The 24,635-nt window shown below is 33.3% G+C and overlaps 5 protein-coding genes across 7 annotated transcripts; 3 read left to right on the top strand and 2 right to left on the bottom strand.

Moving 5' to 3' along the window:
- Positions 1-414: 414 nt before the first annotated feature.
- LOC107414463 (zinc finger CCCH domain-containing protein 48) lies at positions 415-5,043 on the top strand. Of its 2 annotated transcripts, XM_016022584.4 has the most exons (9): positions 418-1,220; positions 1,355-1,450; positions 2,173-2,262; positions 2,435-2,536; positions 2,885-3,031; positions 3,132-3,251; positions 3,374-3,433; positions 4,259-4,356; positions 4,457-5,043. In XM_016022584.4, the coding sequence occupies exons 1-9, from the start codon at positions 780-782 to the stop codon at positions 4,599-4,601; spliced, it is 1,299 nt and encodes a 432-aa protein (XP_015878070.3). In that variant the 5' UTR covers positions 418-779; the 3' UTR covers positions 4,602-5,043. The 2 variants fall into 2 exon arrangements, with proteins under 2 accessions (XP_048326972.2, XP_015878070.3); XM_048471015.2 differs by lacking the exon at positions 2,885-3,031 and having other exon boundaries at positions 415-1,220.
- A 652-nt stretch (positions 5,044-5,695) lies between these two features.
- On the bottom strand, positions 5,696-8,227 carry LOC107414456 (sorbitol dehydrogenase). The gene is made up of 6 exons (XM_016022571.4): positions 7,979-8,227; positions 7,724-7,791; positions 7,072-7,308; positions 6,560-6,850; positions 6,192-6,379; positions 5,696-6,027 (listed from the first exon to the last, which is right to left on the bottom strand). Exons 1-6 carry the CDS (start codon positions 8,100-8,102, stop codon positions 5,835-5,837), a joined length of 1,101 nt encoding a protein of 366 aa, XP_015878057.1. The 5' UTR covers positions 8,103-8,227; the 3' UTR covers positions 5,696-5,834.
- A 448-nt stretch (positions 8,228-8,675) lies between these two features.
- Positions 8,676-11,311, top strand: LOC107414410 (L-idonate 5-dehydrogenase). 2 transcript variants are annotated; one of them, XM_048471016.2, is made up of 6 exons: positions 8,737-9,279; positions 9,590-9,657; positions 9,830-10,066; positions 10,222-10,512; positions 10,680-10,867; positions 10,992-11,311. In XM_048471016.2, exons 1-6 carry the CDS (start codon positions 9,165-9,167, stop codon positions 11,182-11,184), a joined length of 1,092 nt encoding a protein of 363 aa, XP_048326973.2. In that variant the 5' UTR covers positions 8,737-9,164; the 3' UTR covers positions 11,185-11,311. The 2 variants fall into 2 exon arrangements, with proteins under 2 accessions (XP_048326974.2, XP_048326973.2); XM_048471017.2 differs by lacking the exon at positions 9,590-9,657 and having other exon boundaries at positions 8,676-9,279; positions 9,808-10,066.
- Positions 11,312-11,507: 196 nt separating this feature from the next.
- LOC107414411 (pentatricopeptide repeat-containing protein At2g29760, chloroplastic) lies at positions 11,508-14,344 on the bottom strand. Its single transcript, XM_016022523.4, has one exon. The coding sequence runs from the start codon at positions 14,193-14,195 to the stop codon at positions 12,387-12,389; it is 1,809 nt and encodes a 602-aa protein (XP_015878009.3). The 5' UTR covers positions 14,196-14,344; the 3' UTR covers positions 11,508-12,386.
- Positions 14,345-19,824: 5,480 nt separating this feature from the next.
- On the top strand, positions 19,825-20,160 carry LOC107414412 (uncharacterized). The gene has a single exon (XM_016022524.2). The coding sequence runs from the start codon at positions 19,825-19,827 to the stop codon at positions 20,158-20,160; it is 336 nt and encodes a 111-aa protein (XP_015878010.2).
- Positions 20,161-24,635: the final 4,475 nt, after the last annotated feature.

The raw sequence follows: 24,635 nt of genomic DNA, 5'->3' as shown, positions 1-24,635 counted from the left end.
TCTGTGTATTAATTCTATAAAAAAATATGATCTATTTTTAAAAATTTTGTTAGAAATAGTTGAATCAGTATTTTATTTATTTTTATTAAAAAATTTATATATAAATTTTTAATTTTTTAATTAAATATAATTTTAAAATAAAAAATTATATATTATTATTTAATAATATTTTAAACAAAATTTATTAAAACAAATTATTTAAAATATTATTTATTAAATAAAAAAATATTATATAAACATAAATATTTTTCAAATGGTACAAACATTTTAATAAAAATAAACATTTGAGATGGTTATGGTGCAGGTGCAACTCACATCAGTGTGTACAATAACCGAGCGAAGGTTAATACAGTAATTCAACTTCCTCGTATAGATGCGCGACTTTAATCCGCGTACAACATCCCTTTTCCTTTATCTCTCTCTTTCTCTCTCTCTCTCCTACTGCCTTTGAATCTTTATATTTCCATGTTCACTCCTCCGAAAGCTAATCAGGCATCGCCATACAAAAATTAGGGTTTTCCAGTTCGATTTCTTCCAAAAGCCCTTTCAGTCATAAAACTCGAATCGGAGTGACAAAGAGTTTAGGGTTTTCGATTGTTTTTCAAAGCTTGCACGATCAGATTGCGAAAGATATTTTCATTCTTGCTGCAATCAATTGCAAGATTTTTGAAAACAAATTCATCAGATTTCAATTCTTTGAGATAAAGAGAAATTCAAAGTCCAATCTGAGTGGTGTTAGAGATCGAACTGGATCGCAGTTTACAAAAAAAAAAAAGCTGATGGATGTAGACGGAGGGGGAAACAAGCGCGTCTTCCAGCGATTGGGTGGTTCTTCGACAGACCCGAAGAACAAGGTCTGCTACCATTGGAGGGCAGGGAAGTGCAACCGCTATCCTTGTCCTTTTCTTCATAGAGAACTACCTTCCCCGCCAATACAGCCTCCCAATGGAACGGCGTCGTCTAAGCGGCACCACGTCTTCAACGCGGCGGCGGCCGGTGATCCAACGGTTCCGCGGCGGGCTCCGAATAACACATGGGGTCGACCCCACGCGGGCAGAGGAGGAGGAGGAGCCAACAATAGAGTTGTGAGGAAGATGGATAAAGTGTGTAGTTATTGGCTTCAGGGGAATTGTTCACGTGGGGAGACGTGTAAGTTTTTGCATTCTTGGAGTTTGGGGGATGGCTTCTCGTTGTTGTCTCAGCTCGATGGGCATCAGAAGGTGATTTGGATATTTGGGTACCCATTCTTCTTGTTGGGTCTAAGTGGTACACTTTTTTTTATTTTATTTTCTTTTGGGTGTCTGGGTTTTTTTGTTATAGGAGTTGATGGCTGTCCCTTGGTCTTTCTAAACAGGTTGTTAGCGCGATTGCGATGCCGGCTGGCTCTGATAAACTTTATACTGGAAGTAAAGATGAGACTTTGAGAGTATGGGACTGTCAGTCTGGTCAGGTACTTAGTCTTTATGTTCTTTTGCTGAGAGTATAGAGTGGATACAAGAGATTCCTATTCCTGGTTTTTCCGATAATAGAAAAGTTCAATTTTTGGTCAGTTAAAACCAGTAAAGAAGAAGGGAATTTTCAGCCCAATTTGAAACAATAGGAATATCGTCTAAACATGATAGCAATGCTTAAATGGTAAATTGGTTAAAGGAATCATTTTTACTTAAAATTTTAGATCAGTGCTAGTAGGTTTAACGTTGCTAGTTTCTAGTTGCAGCTGTTATGGTGCTTATCGAACAATGAGTAAATGGCTGGTAGTTTAGACATACTGGTTTCTGTTGCATTGAAACACTTTTTGAATATTGAAATCGCTATGCCTAACCAGATATCATTCAGCCTTGTTTGAAACTATTGAAGAGTTGTTTTAAAATATAATTACTATATGCATAAATTTTAAACCAATTTGTTTAGGCTAGTATTCCAAATAGACGATAAATTACTAAAATAGATGTTTGCGTGATTGAGGAGAGTTTATTCTCCCTCCCTTTCTATCTTCTGGGCTTCCTCTCTCTCTTTAATGGATCTTCTGATTCCCAATTGAGTTCCCAATTCGGAATTTCTATGGAAAAAAAATTGAATTTTAATGTTGAATTCTTATATGCTCCTAAGTGTTCTGGCTATCCCATTGAGTCTAAGTAAATTAATTCGTTTTTATTGTTTTTCATTTGGCAGTGTATTGGTGTGCTTAATCTTGGTGGTGAAGTTGGTTGCATGATTAGTGAAGGTCCTTGGATATTTGTTGGTTTACCAAGTATTGTGAAGGTAAGACAGCAGGAAGATAATACTGCCTTTTTTTATATTATTTTGTACAATGTTATGTATTTTAATAGTGCTTTTATGAAATAATAAAATAATCTAATAGCATATAATATGAGTTTATAGCAACTAGAGTAGAATGCCATTCAGCCATCTTTAATTTATGATGCATTTGCAGGCATGGAACACCCAAACCAACATGGATCTAAGTCTTAGTGGACCTGTTGGACAAGTTTATGCTCTGATTGTGGGTAATGATTTGCTGTTTGCTGGTACCCAGGTAACCCTTCGACTACTAATATGTTTTTTTTATTTTTATTTTTTATTTTATATTTTTTATATTTGATGCTGTTTTCATATTGATTCAATCCCTCTTTTGTTGGTGCTTTCAACATTGGGTGCTCCCATTTGGAGGAAGGCATTATTCTGTGAACTCCCAGTTAGAAACTATGCTATTGAGGGGGGAAATATTGATATTTTGACTTTTAGAGTTACTTGCTGGTGCCATCAAGAAATCCTGTGCATATTTAAGAAACATACCTCTTCCCGTCCCCCGACCCTTATGTGGATGTTCTGGTTTAGAGATCAAATAATTTTTGAAATCTAATAAAAACTTTCTTGAATGTAGGATGGGTCTATATTAGCATGGAAATTTAATGCTGCTGTCAATTGCTTTGAACCAGCTGCATCACTTAAGGGTCACACCCTTGCTGTTGTTTCATTAGTAGTTGGTGCCAATAGGCTCTACTCTGGTTCCATGGACCATTCTATAAGGGTAGGCTGGGTAGTCATTTATAATCTGTAATTTATTTCCGAACTTTTTCATCTGGTATCTCACTTATTCCCACTTCCCTATTTCTTATGCATTATTTCAGGTCTGGAACCTTGAGACGTTGCAGTGTATACAGACACTGACAGAGCATACTAACGTTGTAATGTCTGTTCTTATCTGGGACCATTATCTTTTGTCATGTTCTTTAGACAAAACAATAAAGGTTCGCGTACTTTTTTCTGGTATATTATTGTTGTATGTGTTTACATTCATTTGTAAATATCAAGGGTATAGGACTATGGCTACAAACTACAATTTGTTGCTTATGAAACATTTTTTATGCAGGCGTGGGTTACTGGACAAAGTGGAAACTTGGAAGTAGCATATACTCACACTGAAGAACATGTAAGTTTAATGTATCTTATCTCATTTTTTGTTTTAGTGCTGGTTGCTTTTTTTTTCCTGCTGGTTTTGGATGCTTCATTGTAAATTGCTAGTAGTTTTGATTAAACATGCTTCTTTATCATCTCTGTGTTTAAGCATAGGCTTAGTTTTGTTTTTCCCCTTAATCTTTTTACGGCACGGGGACTGATGAAGAAGAGAGTTTAAGATTAGAATGAACAAAAGAAATAGTAAATAACTAAGGATCAACCCAGTTCTGATTCGAGTTTTTATAAATGGAGAATATTGGGTCTTTTGTATTTATTTGGGGGCTTATTAATCATTAAGGTGATCTGTAACTCTGGTTATGTAAAGAAAAGAAATATGAGTGGGTTTTGAGAAGCTCTTTCATTACCATTCTTGGTCGAGGATTCTTTTGGTGATGATTTACGATGCAACATGAATCAGGATGCGTGATCAATATAAACAATTATTTTACCTGCTGAACTCCATGTGTTGTCATCAACTAAAATTCATTTGTTTTCTAGATTGCTTGGAGGGGAGGTGTTCTTATAGGCTGGGTTTGGTTAAACTTGGAGTTTGTGCCTACCAATAAGTTATATTTGTTATGTAAATTCATCAAGTTGGAATTACAACTGCACCTTTCTGTATGCGTGAGAATGGTATTTGGACGGAAAAACCTATTGTAAAAAAATTTTCTTCCAGATCTCTGAATGATTTACTGTGTTCTTTTCACATGTTCATGGCTTTGTCTTCAGTTCCTTCTGAGCCTGTTACGAAGTCTAGTTCTATTTGGTTTTCAAAGTGATACGAAATTTCTTGTTGCAGGGCTTGCTTACCCTGGGTGGAATGTATGATTCAGAATCCAAGCCGTTGCTGTTATGCTCTACCAATGACAACTCTGTCCGCATATATGATCTGCCATCGTGAGCTCTGAATACTTCCTCTCTCACTCTCTCTTCTTTTCCTTTTAAAAATACGTTCGCATTTGATTAATTGTTTGTTTCCTGCTGTTTTGATGATCAGATTTGCTGAAAGGGGTAAAATTTTTTCCAAAATGGAGATACGAGCAATTCAGATAGGCCCTGGCGGTATATTTTTCACTGGTGATGGAACTGGCCAAGTGAAAGTGTGGAAGTTGGCGGCGGTGGAAGCAGCTAACCCTGCCTGATAGAATGCTACGTTTTTATACGGGCCATAATGTATCTGTAATCTTGATTTATTATTTTATTCTTGTTTTTCCTCCTAGGTTCCTTTGTAATGTGTAAATTGAGGAAGGAAATCCTTTTTTTTTTTTTTGTTTCCCGGTTTCTTCCTGGGTTGGGATTGAATTATGAGTCGAGAGTTTTTTGGACTTTTTTAGAGTTAGAATTCAGTTGCACCGACCCGGATTCCGGCTAACTGAGTGCCATGGTTGTAGAGAAGCACCTTGGCCCGTATCAAAGTTGTAACTTTTGGATAAAAATCTCCATAAGAGGTTGAGCATATATGCTAGCTGTTACTAGCGGATGGTAAATGTGCGCTATTGTATTCAACAAATAACATCCAAAAGAAAATGAAAATGAAAAAAAAAAAAAAAAAAGAAAAAAGAAAATTCATATGTTGTTCTTTTATGTTTTTGGTCTGGTCAAGCAGCTTATTTTAAATTTGAAATTTCTATTTTTATGTGCATGATGTTTTAAGGTAAAAATCAAACGATTTGTCCCCCCCCCCCCCCCCACAAAAAAAAAAAAAAAAAAAAAAAAGAAGGGCAAAAGCCAAAAGATTCGGTGCATCAGCGTTTGGGAAGGGAATGATGAATTTATATATGCATATATCAAATGGTGTAGAAAAAAATGAAACAGAGCAAATAAAATGGTCAATAGGCTCAGAAAAATTCAGAATATTCTTGATTTATCCAAACGCTGACGCATCGAGTCTTGAATACCATACACCTTCGTAACATATAAATAAAATAAAATATCGAATCAGCAGTGGTTCACATGTTTTGATCAATCAGAGTCCCAAAGCCAATAATTAAATATGAATATGGCTTTTTAACAATTATTGGCTTTGGCACTTGATTGATTGAAACATGTTACTGCTGCTTATTCTGAATTTTTCTGAGGCTATTAACCCATTTTATTTTCTCTGCTTCATTTTTTTCTACCCCAGTAGATAAATTCATAATTCCCTTCCCAAATTAAATATGGCCTTTTTTGACAAATATTGGCTTTGGGTTTGGGAAACTCTGTATGATCAAAACATGTAAACCACTGCATAATATAATAAAATAAAATTGATATTAAGGATTATTATTATTATTATTATCATTATTATTATTATTTTTTTTTTTGGTTCCAAAGTCTATTATTGTTTATTCAACTGTATATATAAACATGACAGCTTGTAGCTCACATGAACATTACAGATTGAACATGACCTTAATGGCATTACGACCGCGAGCGCTAGTTTCAAATGCTTCTTCCACCTCCTTCTGGGAAAATCCAAACCTATGGGTTATCAGAGGCTTCACATCAATCTTACCACTCCTCAGAAACTCCAGGCACAGTGGCCATGTGTTCTTGTATCGGAATATGCCAACCACATCGACCTCCCTGTTCATGTTGAAAACATCGGGCACATTATAATCAAATCAAACACAAAAATGGAATTCCATAATATATAATGTTTTAACAAACTGGTTTACTCTTATTTCAATTAACCATGAGGTACCAACACTCTAAAAATGTGTAAAAAAGATAACAAAAATGGTTTATACCTTGCAGCAGCTGGAGTAAGTGGTACAGTCATCTCGCTGTGACCCATTCCCACAAGGCAAACTTTCCCACCGGGACGAGTAGCACTGAGGGCTGTTGCCATGGTTTTGTTAAAGCCGGCACAATCAAAACTCACATCTACTCCACCTCCCATAGCCTTTTGTATCTGAACCACTTCATCAGCTACATCCTATTAAGGGGAAACACACAAAGTACAATTCGATGTTAATGAGTATACAAATGCTTTAATACGAGCAGAGAAACTGGCATAAGGAGGGATTTTCATAAAACTGAAACAATTTCTTTCCTTTTGATCCTTATTATAGTGTTGGAAAGAAGAGTAATGTCCAAAAACCAAAAATATAGAAACCTGGATATTAGTTGAAACTTTGACAGCCTCATTTGCACCAAGCTCCTTTGCAACAGATAAACGTTGGTCATCCACATCCACAATCACAATTCTGGGTGCCCCGAAAGCACGAGCAGCTAGCATTGTGACAAGTCCAATAGGTCCTGCTCCCATCACCAAGACATTTGTTTCAGGGCCAATATCAGCTCGGCGACAAGCATGCACACCAACACTTAATGGCTCACACATTGCCCCTTCCTCCAAGCTCACATTTTCCGGCAGCTTGAAACATAGGTCTGCCGGATGAACAATCTTTCAACAACAAAGAATAAAAATTTTAAATTTAAAAAAAAAAAAAAAAAATCCCAAATACTGCTTCGTTGTGCTAATCACTTCAGTAGACTATGCTTAAATGAACTTGATTATGCTAGAGCACAGTAAATGTTAAATATATAGAATATAGTGTTACAGCGCTTATTCTAGATCCTGTAGAAGATTGGCTCCAATAAGCCAATGATCAAATGTTTATATACCTGATTCGCAAGAGAACCATGAACCGGTGGAGTTGCAAAAAACTTCATCTCTGGGCATAGATTGTATCGACCTTCTTTGCAAAGGTTGCATCGCCAGCAACTGATTCCAGGCTCTATTGCCACGCGGTCACCGACCACTAGGCTCTTCACCTCACTCCCAACTTCCTCTATGATCCCAGCACACTCATGCCCTATAACCATTGGCTCTTTGACAATAAAATCTGCGCATCTCAGGTTCTGCCAATATGCACACATTTTGAACACAGGGGATTAGTAATGATATTTGGAAGTAAAAAACATATAGCTCTTAAACTAAACTTATTTCTTTAGATTCTCTCCCGAAATAATTCCAATTTGGGTGTTTGGTTGTCAAGGAAACGATAGCAAAATCAAATGGGTTGTCACAATACTTTAACAAATTAATTAGAACCCACCTCCACCCCACCTCCACTTAGCTTATCAAATATCATATAAAGATCAATCACAATGATCTTTTTATCATTTTTTCCTGCATTATCTCAGCCGCCAAACATAATACAGTGGCTAATTTATTCTAGTCTCATACAAATCTATATATATATATATATGTATATTTATATAGGAAACTACAGAAAACGGAAACTGGAATCAAAAGCAGGTGGAGAGGGTATACCTTGAGGTAGTGTACATCACTACCACATATGCCAACAGCCTTCATCCTAATTCTAACATCATGAGGTCCTAAAATAACAAAGCAAAAACATTCATATCATCAATAGGCAATAATTTAAACCGATAACCAAAAGAAAAAGAACCCATTGAAAGAATTCATAGGAATGGAAATGATTATTCGAATAAAGACTGATAAAAACATAAAAGAAAAAGTTTTTATTGATCAAGGAAAAAAAAAAAAAAAAAAAAGGATTACCAAGAGGTGGGAGTTTGAAAGGCTGAATTTTGAGGTTATTGATACCAAGAAGCCAAGCAGCCATATTCTCTTCTTCACCATCTTTGCCTTCAGCAGCACCATGAGACATCCCTCCCTTACCCATCTTCTACCTGTTGTGGGAGTGAGTGAATACTGAAGGAATATATAGTACTAAAAAATATGTGAAGAGGAAGAGAAGATTGGCCAAGTGGTGGTGGCAGGTGGTCCTGCTGGATGATAAGCACTTTGTGGTTTTGTTTTGGGTTGTTTTGTTTATTAATAACAGTTAATACTACTACTGCTATTATCTATTCAGTATTTTTAATTATTAATATATTTTATTTTCTTTCAAAAAAAAAAAAAAAGATCAATGATTGTCCTTCATCTACATGTAGTATTTTTGGTTCTTGTTCTCATCTGAGATTTTTTTAAATCCAACCCATCCCTATCCCAACGCATCACTTTGGACTCATGCAAACGGACGGTCACAGAACAAGTAAATTCCCTATTTACATGGGATCTCTAATAAATATACCATTGTGTCTGCCTCAGTTTTAGAAAAACCATGAAAACTAACTTGAAAAAAAAAATGGAGATTACAATCTTATCCATTTTACATTAAAGACAGTCGTAGGGTCTTTCTTCAATCTTCATTCAAGTATTGAGATATCCACTATTACTTTTCAAATGAAAGATTCTTAAATTCAAATTATTTCCTTTTTTTTTTTTTCAAGAAAAAAAAAAGGGATTTTATTTATTTATTTTAAGTTACTTTATTGGCTGAATTTAGACCTTTAAGTCATATCATAATTGAGAATGCCAGTGGAAAAACATGTTGTGAATGAAACTTGTCACCGCCAACATAAGCTATGCTGACTAAGAAGATCTTATCTGGAAAGCAAAAAGAGCTTCAAATTCTGCCATTTTTAGTCTGACTTTTAATGATAGAATTGAAAGCAAATTGTATAGTTTATTTTTTCCTCTCTGATAAAGCTTTTTTAGTGGTGGATTTTGGATATGCTTTTAACCAGATACGTCCATAAGAGAGTGTGCCAAATTTCACAGTGGTTTGGAGAAAGGAGGTTGGTGGAAGAGAATCAAAAAATAATTGAACATTAAACTCAGCAGAGAGACAGAGAGAGAAGGAAGAAAAAAAAAAAAAAGAAAAAAAAAAAATAAGAGAGAGATGTCTCTGCAGGGAATTGGTGAAGCCATGGAAGATGAAAAGGAAGAAAACATGGCCGCTTGGCTTCTTGGTATCGAGACCCTCAAAATTCAACCTTTTGTTCTTCCTCCTCTTGGTAAAGTCTCCTCTGTTTTTAATTTTTATATGATGCACATACAGTGCCCAAAAGAATTAAGCGCCTTTGGAATTTCATTGTGATGTTTAAAGTTTCACTCTCAGAAGTTTGATCCAAGATTCTATTATAAATGGTTTCCACTAAATTCAGCCCAATTTTGGTTCTCGTAAAAAGATATGGTGAAAAATTAGCTTTTAATAGTAATAAACCTACTGAAATTAATGGAGCCCATTTATGATGGTGGATCATATTTACAAATAATCTTTATTTGCTCATTAATTTATTAATTAAAACCTCTGAATCTTTTTAGGCCCACATGATGTTAAAGTTAGGATAAAAGCTCTTGGTATATGTGGAAGTGATGTTCACCATTTCAAGGTTATATAATCCCTCTCGTTATTCATACAATATATAAAATATTTTAATTTCTGATAAATTTACAAAGTGCAGTCTGACACAGTGATATAGATTGTTTAAAATTCAATGGAAATTATTTATTCCACTGTTAATTTACTAATCTCCTGCTAGGAATTGCTATAATCTTAATCAGACAATGAGATGTGCAAATTTCATAGTGAAAAAGCCAATGGTAATAGGACATGAGTGTGCTGGGGTGATTGAAGAAGTAGGCAGCGAGGTCAAGTCTCTAAAGGTGGGTGATCGTGTAGCATTGGAGCCCGGAATTAGTTGCCGGCAATGCAATCTCTGCAAGGAAGGTCGTTACAATCTCTGTCCCAAAATGAAGTTTTTTGGTTCTCCTCCTACTAATGGTTCTCTTGCCAACAAGGCACTTTACTTAGCATCACAGTTTGTTGAACTAAAAGTTTGTAATCTATATCACGCCACTTTAGAATTCCATGCTTTTTAATGTTACAAATCTAAATGTCAAGAATAAGCATAGATGCAAAAAGAGAAAAGCAATACTCCTTTGTAAATGTACAGGTGGTGCATCCTGCATATCTATGTTTTAAACTACCAGACAATGTAAGCTTGGAGGAAGGGGCAATGTGTGAACCCCTCAGTGTTGGTGTCCATGCTTGTCGCCGTGCAAATGTAAGTCCTGACACCAATGTATTGATCATGGGAGCTGGGCCGATAGGCCTTATTACTCTTCTTGCTGCTCGTGCCTTTGGAGCTCCTAGAATCGTCATAGTTGATGTTGATGATTGCCGATTATCTATTGCGAAGACCCTTGGTGCAGATAAGACTGTTAAAGTTTCAACAAGTACTGAGGTTCTTTGATTTTTCTTCCTGATCTTTGCTCCATATTTTCCTCTTGGATCATTTTATAGCATGAAGTGTTTGTTTTGGCATATTGACATTTTGTCAAAGAATTTTTATTTCTTCTGTAGACAAGTTACTTGAGCCTTCGAAATAACTTGAGTTGGAATTTTGTTTAGGATATAGGTAAAGAAATGGTACAGATACAGGATGCAATGGGTTCTGGAATCGATGTGAGCTTTGATTGTGTTGGTCTAAACAAAACCATGTCGACGGCTTTGATTGCAACTCGTTCAGGTGGGAAAGTTTGCCTCATTGGACTAGCTCAAAGTGAGATGACTGCCCCTCTCACCCCTGCTGCTGCAAGGTTAGTCAACTTTCATTGTCGAAGATATACAAGAGGGATCGCTAGAGTTTTTGACTTTGGATTTGTAATGTTTCTTTGACATTAGTACCATATTAATGACTGATTCTGTGAATTTTGGTTATAGAGAGGTCGATGTAATTGGCATATTCCGGTATAGGAACACATGGCCGCTCTGCATTGAGATGCTAAAGACCGGTAAGATCGATGTCAAGCCATTAATAACTCATAGATTCGGGTTCTCACAGAAAGAGGTAGAAGAAGCCTTTGCAACTAGTGCTAAAGGTGGCAATGCCATTAAGATTATGTTTAATCTATGAACAGACAACACAATGATCTAAGAGGATCCATCTATTCAAATGTATTGTTTCTGTTTGTATAACTTCCATTCTCCATATTTGTAAACTTTATTTCAGCTAAAAATAAATTGACAAATAAGATTTTTTACCAGGTATTCTGCTGATATTGTGGCTAAATTGATTTTTTCATTTTGTTTAAAATTCCAAGTTTAATCTTCTCAGCAGTAAGAAGTCTTGCTTTATCTGTTTGTTTGACAACACTTGATATATTCTATTTTTCGTTTTCTCTTTTGAATTTCAACTCTAAAGAGTAAGATATTCATTGTAAAAAGTGGAGACCAAGATTTAAAAAGGATAAAATGAGGTATCAATGACTATGCAATTTCAGAACATCGCACAGAATCTAATTCTAGGACAACTGCATTACAATTTACATGACTTGATCTAAGTGCATGAACTATCAAATCCAATTATATCTCGACCTTAGAAGCAAGGCCAGTCCATCTTTACAGGTGGATAATAAACAGAGTTATAGCTCTCTGCTTCCATTCCAAATCCTCCTTGCTTCTTTTTTGGGCAAACCAGACAACTATCTTTTGTCAGCTTAACCACAATGTTAGCCATTTGCCCACAGACACGAAAGGATATGCAAGCTTTAAGTATCAACTGGCAGCATTCTAGAGCTTTTTCTAGCTGCTGCGTAACACATAAATTACAGAGTCATCTCTAAAGCTCAAACAATTTTTTTCATTCTGGTCTGAACTTCATCTTGGTTGATTTGATTCTCGACCAGGTGATTCACAAAATTATTTGTCATATTCTTTCCGAATGGAATAGCAATTGAAACATGACACTGTCAAACCGAAGACTTAACCCTGACATCATCAGGGCGCCCACTAGTTCTGAAGGCAGCCCCTTCTTTTCAATAGGTAATGAGAATCTCAACAAATCTGAAAGAAGTAAAAAAATTGGAAACTTTACTTGTTCATCAGAAAAACAAGATCTTCTGAAGCTAAAACCAGAACCCAAGCCATCTGTCTGCCAAGACCAACTGGATTAATATGGTGCTCTTTGGTTCAGATTTTGCATGACAGCAGTTGGTATCCATTCGATTATACTATACTTACCCATATACAGGATAAATTGATGTGTCAGGATCTATGGTTTTATACATGTTACTCAATTTGTTCTTCTTAAACATGGATCCTGAGAGTTATTTAATGTCATACATTGACTTCGATAGAACTAGAACCAAATGGCTTCTGCACATTGCTCCCATCCATCAATGTCCTCATTTTTACAACATCATTCCATCTGTCAATACCTGCATAAGTATGTGACGAGAGCACATAATTCCCACTATTATGAGGATCCAATTCAAGAAGCTTGTTTGTAATAATCTCAGATAGGGTTGCATTTCCATAAAGCTTACAGGCACCCAACAGTATTCTCCATAAGACTACATCCGGAATGATGGGCATTTTATTTATGAACTCATATGCCTTCTCTAGACTGCCAGAGCGGCTCAGGAGATCCACAACACACCCATAGTGTTTCATTTCTGGTGTTAGTCCATGAACCTTTTCCATACTTTCAAAATACTCCAATCCTTTATCTACTAATCCAGCATGAGTGCAAGCCAGTAGAATCCCAACAAAAGTTCCATGAGTTGGTCGAATACCTTTTCTTAACATTTGTGAGAAGAGTTCAACTGCAGAATCTGCAAAACCATTCACAGCAAGGCCTGAAATTATAGAAGTCCATGAAACAGGGTCCTTTATTTCCATCTCATGGAACACTTCCAATCCTTTCTCAACCACCCCACATTTGCAATACATATATATCAAAGCATTTCCAATATAGATATCAACTTTCACACCATGGTTACTGACAAAGTCACGCACCGCTTCTCCAACATCAAGTGAACCCAAATGGGCACAAGCAGAAAGCACACTGGCCACTGTTATTTCATCTGGTATTACCTTAGCTGCCATCATATCTTGAAAAAGCCCCACAGCCTCAGTATATTGCTTAGCTTGAGAATAACCCGTAATCATGGAAGTCCAAGAGACGACATCCTTTTTGGGCATCTCATCGAAAAGTTTTCTTGCACCAACTAAATTTCCAACTTTTGCATATCCCATGACCATGGCATTCCATGAAACTATATTTCTTTCAGGCATCCGATCAAATACTTGGCGCGCCAAATTCACCAATCCACGCCGTCCGTACATATCTATCATTGTGTTTCCCAAGTAAACATCAATCCCAACATGATGCTCCTCAATATACTTAACCACAGCGTCTGCAATTCCAAATTCGCCCAAATAAGTGCATGCTAGAATAACTTTAACCATTGTCACAGAATCGGCCTTCACATTTGCCGATTGCATTGCCTCAAAAACACGCAAAACGTCGTTAAAGCTACTGTGCTGAGCAAACCCACACATCAAAGAGTTCCAAGATACTATATCTCTATCCTCCATTCTATCAAAAACTTTCTGGGCCAAATCCAAATCGCGACAAGAAGCGTACATATGGATCAAAGCATTAGAAACAAAAAGATAACTTTGAAACCCAAGTTTCAGCGCATGCACATGAACCATTTGGCCACGTACGATATCAGGAACTCGACCACAAGCCTTGAAAACGAATATAAAGGTCAGATTATTCCCAGACAATCCCTGATGGTACATTCGGATATACATGCGAATTGCTTCACTGGGTTGGTCACTCTGTGACAGTCCACGGATCATGTGGTTCCAAACCAAGAATGTGGGTCGCTTAATTTGATAAAAAACTAAGCGGGCTTTGTCTAAATAGGGTGGCGATAGTGCATACGATCTGACAACTTCAGAGATTGAAGATGGTTCCTTGTGGAGGTCATTTCTGATAAGGTGGGCATGGAGCTTCTTGATCGAGTCTATCGAAACTGATCTCTTCGTTACTCGCTCTGATTCTTGGATAGCCGTTGAGGTGCTGAAGAGGCGCACAGTGGGTCTTGCAAGTTTCATGAAAACAAAAACCACCATGAAATTTTTGGATTGAATTTCAGGCAACCATACCAGATTTCCAAGGAACAATTCTTCGAGCAAGAACAGTAAACGTCACCCTTTTTATTTTTTTATTTTTTTTGATAACGTTAAAAGATTGACGTTGTTTTGGATTGGTGGCCTGTAAAAACCAAGCTCATTTGGGCCTCCGCCAGTTGAATATAAATGATTGTAGGCCTAATATGGGCTTTATCTCCTTCTTTTTCCCACGTACATGGCCTGACCACTGAATAGCAGTGGAATGGTGAGCTTGAAGGAAAATAAAATAAAATAAAATAAAAAATAAAAAAATCTTAATTTTAAAGTAGGGTGAAATTGAACCATTGGGCCATCCTTGAGGGACACATGGCACCCATTTCTTCGAAGTCCAAACCGACATATAATTCCCGTATTCATTTAACAAACATTGAACAAACATATACATATCATTTCTGCACTTAATAATGGACAAATACAATCAACGTTTATGTTTGAATTGACAGCAAGATTTGCAAATCAATTTTGAATCTAATGGACACTAAGACAGTGTCCACCATACCAATTGATTGCAGAATCTTAAATGAATTCATAAGAATTTTATTTTGGCTTTTCTATCACTTCATGTATGTCCTTGCCACAGCCAACACTCAGCACGATTAATATGCTATTTAAGATACATTATATAATATTTATATTACTGATTAATATGGATGATGACGGAAGTTAATTGATGCCATTATCAATTTATGAATTCTACCACTAGTGCTTTAAATGAGTTAATTTCCCTTATTTATTCAGCCAAAAAAAAAAAAAAAAAAAGAGAGTTAATTTCCCTTATTTATTTCTTTTATGAAAGTCTTTTATCCACATAATTATAGCACTTGGTTTTGCCACTCAATATATCTCTTATTTTATAAGAACAGTTTTATTTTTTTATCATTATTTATATGGAAAAATTTTAATTTTTTATTTTTAAATTTTAAAAGTAATTAATCATTTAAATTATTATTTAATATATAAATTTTATTTACAATCATTCATTAAATAAATAGTTATTTATCGTAAAGATCAAGCAGCGTTTTTAATCCTGCACAAGACATTGACATCGTAGATATCTAGAGATATAACCAAATTACCTAATAATATCAATGATAATTAAAATATTAATAAAAGAATGGTAAATTGGATGACCCTTTGGAATATTTGATGCGATTTTCTATGCAATTATATAATAGCTTTTATACATATTCATATCATATCAAAGAGTAAAATTCACCACGAAACACTATATTAATTATTTAGTATGAAATTTAATTTTCAATATGCAAAGGAAGCAATGGAAAAAAAATAATAATTATGATTTAACTTTTCAAGTGTTTTTATATATATATATATAAATATACATGAAGAGATATTTTACAATATGGATCGTCAGTATATAAACAGTATAAAATTGATATTTTTTTAAAAAATAATATTAATTTTAATGTGTATGTGTATATAAAGTGTACAATAAAACCGATGCATTTTAAAAAAATATATATAATTATTTTATATATATGTAGTTCACACATCCAATAGTCGGTATTATAAAAATATTTTATATATATATATATAATTTATTGAGGATGTCAGTTGAAACCTCTAATTATGTTCCCCTTTTCAATTGAAAATATTGTAATTTTGACTTGAGAAGTTTCACCAACATAAAGGATTTTTCGGTCCCATAAGAACCTTTGCATCAATGCAAAAAGTGATTTTCTGCCAGCTACCGAAAGTAGCTTGAGCTCTTATGCATGAACTACATATGCCAAACTTTTTGAACTCAATGCGACGGGAGGAGATATGGAGGTTTTGCTAATCAATTAATAAACAACTTTTGCTTCCTGTTAGGGCGGCTCGCTAGAGATTAGTTTTGTCATTATTGAGATACGCACTGAGATTCCCTCTGATGAAGTATGTACTCGGAAAAACACTTCTATAATTCACTTCAGCTTATTATTTTATATATATATATATATATATATATAAAAGACTTCTGTCGATTAATTGAATATTATACAAGAATTATATTTCTACTCCAGCTTGGAGAGGTTGATGATTTTGTCATCCCACTTTAATTTAATTAATTAGGACTTGGTGCAAATGTTAGGTGAGTAATCAATTTAGTGGCCGTAATGATCGCAAATTGCAGATATACATTCTATACATTATTGTTCTATTTTTTAATGGCGTGTGCCTATGAATTATTAGGAAAGATTATCCCCAGCTGCTTTTGTTAAGCTAAGTTCTTATTTTTAATATGCAATATATAGCAAAAGAATACAAAAGAGAAAACAAAATAGTCATTATATGGGGGATTAATTAATGTATTTATTAAAAAAATTAATTGAATTTGCTGAACCGGTGAAGGGTCCTGGATTCGCAAAATGAGAAGGTACTTGCTAACTACAGCTTAGTGCACCAGAAATTTGGATATTGCTAATAAAATCAAATTAGATAACAACAAAAACAACCGGTATATATAATCATAATGATGAAGATTAGGTGGACGATGAAAATTGGAAATTTGCAATAGGAATTAACAAGTACTTATATAATATTGTTTGACAATTAGAGTACGATTAAAGCCTTAATCTAAAAGCAAACGTCACAGCTTAGGTAAAGCCTAGCCATCCCTGTTTTTTCGTGTTTGTCTAAATAGTTATTGATTGGTTTTCGAGATAGTTCACACCAAATTCATCATAAAGATTACTTTTTCCTTCTGATCCTACCATTTTACCAACAAAAATTTGCTTGAAAAAAAAACTTACAAGAGTGTGATTTCACTGTACATTAACATGGTTTTTATGGCTAGATTAGCTTGCCTATTTAATTTTGTTTCGAGTCAAAAAGATACGGTTGCGGAAATAACCATATACAAACATTAACGTTTTAGGTCCTCTTTTTTAAAATTTTAAAACTGGATTCGCACAGCGTTACGTTCTTCTAAAAGTAAATTTTAAGCCCAAAAAAAAAAAAAAAAGCATTAGAATAATCTTTATTTTTTATTTTTTATTTTAATTTTAGTGTGTATATGTGTGTTGCTGGGCATAATCTATATATTAATGTTAAAAGAAGTGGGTATCAACATAAAAGTGGTTACCATGCTAGAACCAAGTACTTTACCATTTCGTCATGAAATTAATTAAATATTTGATGAGCTAGATAGCGAAAAGCTAACGATCAGTGGACGAAAAGCCTATCATATCAACATTGAAAAGTCGTAAATTAAGCATGTTTTAAAGATTAAATTAGATTGATGTAAAACAACTTGTCTAGTAGTACTCCTTCCTAATTGACGACCTAAAAGAAAGAATCTATGTTAGTAATATCTTGGCTGCTTTAACACGTAAAATAAAAAGACAATAAAATTTATTTACTTTCTCATTTCTTTGGCTTTATTTTTCACCCCTGGAATTCGTTTAGTCGTTTCCTTGTCCTTTTTCATATAACTTCAAAATTAATGATTTCTATGTCGCAATAATTCATAGAAAATCCATGATTCGATTGGCTAGTTCTTTCAGCAAACTTTTAAAAACCGTTTCTTTCTCCTTTGATAGACGTAATGAAAACTTAGAAAATTGAATTATTTAATGATTGAAAATAATTGAATTACTAAGCCTAAACTTTCAAATTTGGCAAAGTACTTGACCAGAAGTCAATTTAATATCTATTTTTCAAACAGCAACGAACTGTGAGATAAAAAAAAAAAACATATAAATAATTTCTTTTTCATTTTCCCAGGAAAATGGATAATACAAACTGCAGCGTATGGAGAAGAAATACGTTTAACTTTTTGACTCAAAAGTTTCTCGGCACCTTCTTGAGTCACATCTCGACCGGCCATGAAAACCCAAAATAGAGTCCACGACTTAGTTTTGTGTGGGTGATTTTTTCCTGCCACAACTTTATGATCCAATGAAAAAAATATTTTATAAAAAAAATAGTATTCCTAAATATATTGATGGTGATCACAACCGTCCAAAATTGGTAAGACTTTGAATGTAAGTAAATGGGTGTATGGGATTGAAATATCAAACATATTTGGTAATGATGGTTCCACTTTGAGTTAAGATTAGCGTAACCCATTGTCTATTTACCCATTAGCCAATACCCATATATTATTAGCTTTTGAAAAATCATGATATTGGTGACTGACTTGGTCAGCTGGTCCCCATCCCATGAGCACGCCACGAGCGAAGTCCAAGTAAACCAAGCTTTTGTTTTGGTCCAAAATCCAATTGCATTTTTTCAAACACGAACCACTACAGTACTCTTGGGTGAAGGTAGTTGGTTAATTAGTTGGAGAATATTTGAGTTGATGCTTACAGTTTGATTTTTGTTTTTTAGCTCTTGTAAAAATAAATTTCTTCTCAAGCGTGGTATGGTATGATGGTATTGTATGGATATGTATTAAGTGGGGGAGACCACAATTTTCTTCACGCAATTTGCCATTAATTTCCCTCACGCAGGTACAGCTCCTTCCTATTTCCACCGTTGCCTTTCTTTTCTCTAATTCCTTAACTTCTCATATGAAATTCCTATTATGGCCTTTGCTTTAGTTTTGATAACACAAATGAAAAGCAAAAGAATAATTCTAGAATTTTATCAACATTTGATTTTAATTTATTCATTATTCTCTTTTAACAATTGCATATCATATTGTTATATATATATATATATATATATTAAAAAAAAGGTTAAGCATGTTATAGATGATAATGATATATAAAGTATGAAAAATGGAAAGTTTGGCGACATATAAACATGTATAATTTTACGCTAAACATTATTAACAGTTAAGACTTTAAGTGTAATTAATTGACTAATAAAAGTAAGGGATCATTATATCAGTCCAAAGTTTTAGTGTTTTTTCCTTTTTTTTTTTTTTTCCACTTAAAACCAATTCAGCAATTGAATAAAAAGTAAAATTTACTTTAATGTTTCTAATCCAGCTTCCTATAAAATACTCTTTCAAACATGTACACCCGAGGGTGCAGCCTTTTGTCTAATAATTAAACAAAACCCACATGTCAAAAACCATCTACTCTAATTTAATTCCACCTCCTCTTAAGTAGATAGTAATGGTATTTTTTACCGGATAAAACCCAACCTGGAAAAGTATCATATATATATATATATATATATATTTTTTTTTTTGGGTAAACTGGGAAAGTATCATAAATATACTATTATACAACGTCCCAATATTTATCAAAGTCCTTTTTTGTAATTTACAAAAGTATAGCTAATAGCTAAGCTAGGTAGCAAAAAAGAAAATTATAAAGGAAAAGAATTTAAAGAGGCCAAGAAGAAAATCCACGCCGTTGAACCCAACTTTCACGTTGTGCTAATACGCCGTTGAACCCCCAACTTAATTCAAACGCCAACTGCCAAATACAATAAAACCTCTTTTCTTACACAATACAGCTATATATTTATATTTGATATTCACAACTACACCCTTCTTATTCTTCTTCTTCTCCATTTATAAATTCAACCGCTTTCATTTCTGTTTCCTTCATATATAATCCATATATATCATCTGCTTTTTTTTTTAAAGTAAATAGCTGATTTTGTTGTTGTTATGGCTTCTTCAAGCAGCATCACCATAAGAGCATCAGCAGGGATAGCTGATAGGGTGTCGTGGTACTGTGCCATAGTCCTGTTGGCTTTAATCTTGTTGGGTTCAATCAGAGAGAGCAGTCTGGCCGATGATCCTGTTAGAGGGAACTATCTGTCGGACAGACCCTGTGATGAAATCTATGTGGTCGGAGAAGGTGAGACGCTCCACACCATCAGCGACAAGTGCAACGACCCGTTTATCGTGGAGCGTAACCCGCATATCCAAGACCCGGATGATGTTTTCCCAGGTTTGGTCATCAAGATTATTCCTTCACAAGCTCGCAAGCTCTTGCGATAGTTTAATTTGGAAAACAATATATACTATATATTGCTTTCATGTATACCTCTCTCCTCTGTATATACCATATAGTCACTGAATTTTCCTATATTCCCATTTTGTTTTTCCTTTTTCTTTACTTTCCAATAAGAATATATAATACTATATATCTGTAAAAATATGTAACAACGCAATCACCACACTGGAGACGCGTTTTTCCGGATGGATTGTTCTAGATAGGAGAAACAGTATAATACCATATAAATGCTTATGTATCTATTTTTCTTTCTTAGTTTTCAATTCCATTTTGTATGTAAAAGTAGATGGAAATTGTGGTGTTGTAGCTATTAGTTTTATAGAAAAATCATAGAAAAAACCCAGTATTTCTTTTCTTTTAGTTTGTGGACTATAGGTGGTCTTTCCCAGTCCTAGCTTAATTGTATAATACAAAAAGAATTTTCTCAAGGAATTCGTAGCGCTCTTTGAATCTTCTTCTATTGCATTTTCATTTTCATTTATTTTTATTGAATTTAACAGTTACTACTTTCAATTAAATTATTTCTCCTGTTATTGAAGATGTTTATGTATGATAAGATAACAAATTAATCCTGTACAGACATGATCTAGCTAGCTTTATTTATTTATTTTAGTTATATATATATATAAATATATCTTTGATTTATTGTAATTTAAGATATATATATATATATATATATAATAAGGATTGCATAATTCCAGTTATATGGCATATATAATTAATCCTTTAATTTACATAACTATTAACGAACTCAAATTTTTAATATATATTGTTTTTAGTTTCCATGATTTGGTTGTTTGTGATAAAAGCGATCAAAATTGAGGTTGGGTTTTCGGTACTATCAGGGAGCCGCAGAAAGATCAAATTAAAGCAATCGAGTAAAAATATGTAGATTATACAGCTAGAGATTAACGGAGTAAAATAAGGTACACAATAAAATTATGGCGGTTGGAAAGAGAAGCAACTATTCAAACCCTTTAGCCATCGATGAGAACAGAATTTATGCTTGTTTTATGTTTTATGAATCACATGTTTTCTTTTTTCCTTCCTATTTTGTTTTTAGTTTTGGCATTAATATCACATTCAAAGATAATGACACTGACCTCAATTCTTCCTTTTTTTTTTTTTTTTTTCTATTTATTTATCCCATAACTATTATTATTATTAACATACCTTTTTCTTTTTTGCAAATATTAATTAACATGTCGCGTCAAATTGATTGGACTGCTCTCCTAATATGGAACTATTTTTTTCCTTAAATTCTTCATAATTGCGCTTAATTATGAGATAAGAGTGATGTATATGGTTCTATATGAAATAACCAGAATTAACTTTATCATTGAGAAAAAAAAAAAAAAAAAAAAAAAAAAGAAAGAACCTTAACCTTTTACATTTTAACACGTCTTAAAAGTTACGGTCCATTGCATTCAACCGAAATTCATTATAATTTATAAGATAAAAAGAGGGGACGTCTGTCAAACTCGTGGCTGTTGCTGAATATTTGTCAGAATTTTATATATGTCATTCACGAAATCAACGTTTTTCTTTTTAATATATTTTGTTATTGCAATTGACTATTTGATGGGAAATTACTCAGTTTTTTTTTTTAATTAGTCTCTATATATACTTAGATTAAATCAGAAAATATTTTTATAATATTTGAGGCGATGGTAGTTAGGCGGGAATAGTTTGCGTGGAAAAAACTGAAAATGAATTTATTAATTTTTAAGTAATGAATTATTGAATAGAGCATAAGTGACACATATTACACAGATTAGTCTAATGATATATTTCTCAATATATATATATATATATATTAGCCTGATGATCTCGTGGCCCCACTTAAAGGATATACTCAAGGGCAAAATTTCATACAAATCCGACAATATATTATGACAAACAGAAAATGGAGCATGGATAAATTTTAATTATTTAGTTTCACATTAATATACAAAAATATAATCGTGTATATATGTATGTATGCATATGTGTTATCCGAATGAGATATTGAGTTGAATGAAAACACAGTAAGCATAATATATAGACCAACTTCAAGCATATATATATATATATATAGACAACAATTATACTTTAAAATTAAGGGAAGAAAAGAATAACAACTCGATCAATTAAAATTACATTTGCTATTGAAAGAAGCTAAAGATCTTATTCTCTGATCTTATTTTTTGACCCAGAAAAATAAAATATTTGATCTTTCGCAATTATTTCTTAAATGCTAAGAGTATAGAAGAAACGCACGTGCACTGACGTTTGATTGATATTTTTTTGGTAAATGATCTTTTTGATTGAATGAGTGAATAATATTTGAAGAGCAGGTGTAGAGGACTTGGTCATCTCTTATCCACTTTAGGAGAGGTTCAATTTTTATAGGCTAGCTTAGGAGAATACAAAACAAAAGCATGGACCTTATCAATATTTTCACCACGAGGATATGAATTTGATTATGACATTGCTATTGGACTATTGGTCTGTATATTACAACATCATTCTGGCACCACATAGATCCTTGCAAAAATATCAAAAAATCTTCTTGTTTCATTCAAATTATCCAAACGAAATTAACCAAATTAATTACCCTATGGAAATGAAATGATCTATTCATATATATGTATATATATGTGATTTTTTTTCCAAATCAATTTTGTTGTTCTTTCGAGAATTAAGCAATTGATCTTCATTAAGGGATTTGAAGGAAGAGGATTTTCCAAAATGAGGAGAGATATTATCTTCTTAAGAAAAATACATTGAATGTAAAGATTATATGTAGGCCTACGGGTGTGAATGAATGTAAAGATTACCTTTGTTAATTGTTTTATTATTAATTCTTTCTAAAAGGAAGTAGATGTATTTTATTGACTTTATACATAAAGAATTTAATCTTGTAATCTGATAATCTAAAATGACTGCCGACAAACTTATAAAGGATACGTACGTCACATAAAACTAAATGATTTAACAAAATACCTTTTTTATTTTTATTTTTATTTTTTTAATCAATATCAAATTCTATTTATACATGGGAGACTAATTAAATATTATTATAAATTCAATAAATAGATAAAAAGCAAGCCAATTATCTCTCTCCCCCCCCCCCCCCCCCCCAACAAAAAAAAAAATAAAAAAAATGAGAGCAAGCCAAGACCAACTAATTAATTTTGGGCCTTCCTGTAGAACCAATTTTTAATTAAGTTGGGCTATTGTTTAGATTGAAGGTAAGGGTTTTGCATGGGCTTGCCAGTTTCTGTACGGCATATATTCAGCATAACTTTTCCGCGAAGTACCTTCGAGTTAAACATATTCAATTAATAATTTTTTTTTTAATGAAATTCACTTAATTAAGTTCAGCAATGCATGGTTGAAAAGGAATTATGTATGTGGGAATGAGGAACTGATCAACGGCATGTATATGTGTGTGTATGTGTATATACATATATAAATATATATATATATATATATATATAATATCATTCTCAAATTCATTGCTTTATTTGTGGTTGAATGTAGGCTATAGCATTATCTCTTAGTATATGGCTAGTAGGAGTCTAGTGGTAGCCTTTTAGTTATTGCACCGGTTAAGTTAAACGTCTATTTTAACTTTGTTAGGCAAGTTTTTGTAATTTTGTGAATATCTGTCCAAGACGCAATAAATATTAATTTTCTTGTAGCATTGGAAATTCCAACAATATTTTTGCTGCAAATTAAGCTGCTGAAAATGATACACCGGGTATAAATTAAGGCTTGTAGGGAACATCAAAAGCCATGGAAGTTCTACTTTAGGTCCAAACTGAGGGTTTTCCAAAATTAGATAAATTTATATACTATAATTTATTTTAATATTGAAGATGAAGAAATTCACATTGAAAATCATTTAGTACGGTAAAAATAACTTAATTTATTCTTAGGCTATCTCGCAAAGATATATATAGTTAAGGTTTTTAGCATCCATGACCTCTCAAATATTAGGCTTTTGCACTCTACTCTTGGATTTTTTTTATTTTTTATTTTTTTTGACTTTGGTCCCTAATACTCAATTTTAAATACATTGTTGATCGTTAACTATTTTTTTTGCATGTCTAATTTTTGCAATACACTTACTACAATAATAAAACGATAAAATTATAAATCAAACAACTTCACTAGATGCTGTATGTTGAATCAAGTTTATTGTATGCCTCAAACTTGTTTTTAAAAAGCTAAAGGAAAAATAGCAGAAAAACCAAAGTTAGCTAAAAATTGAAATTTAAGAATGAAAGTGTCAAAAAAAAAAAAAGCATCAAAGTACAAAAGCTTGATAATTGAGGAGCATGGATACTATCATACAATAATTTAGAAGATCAAATTGTGATTAGAATTGATCCAAAACCTGGTAAAATTAAGAACTATTTATTTTAGTAATTAATTAATTTTCGGAATTTCCAGGTAGTAGGTGAGCAATAGA

The sequence above is a fragment of the Ziziphus jujuba genome, chromosome 8 (genome assembly GCF_031755915.1).
Source record: "Ziziphus jujuba cultivar Dongzao chromosome 8, ASM3175591v1".
NCBI classification, from domain to species: Eukaryota; Viridiplantae; Streptophyta; class Magnoliopsida; order Rosales; family Rhamnaceae; genus Ziziphus; species Ziziphus jujuba.
This window is presented reverse-complemented; position numbering and strand designations above follow the sequence as displayed.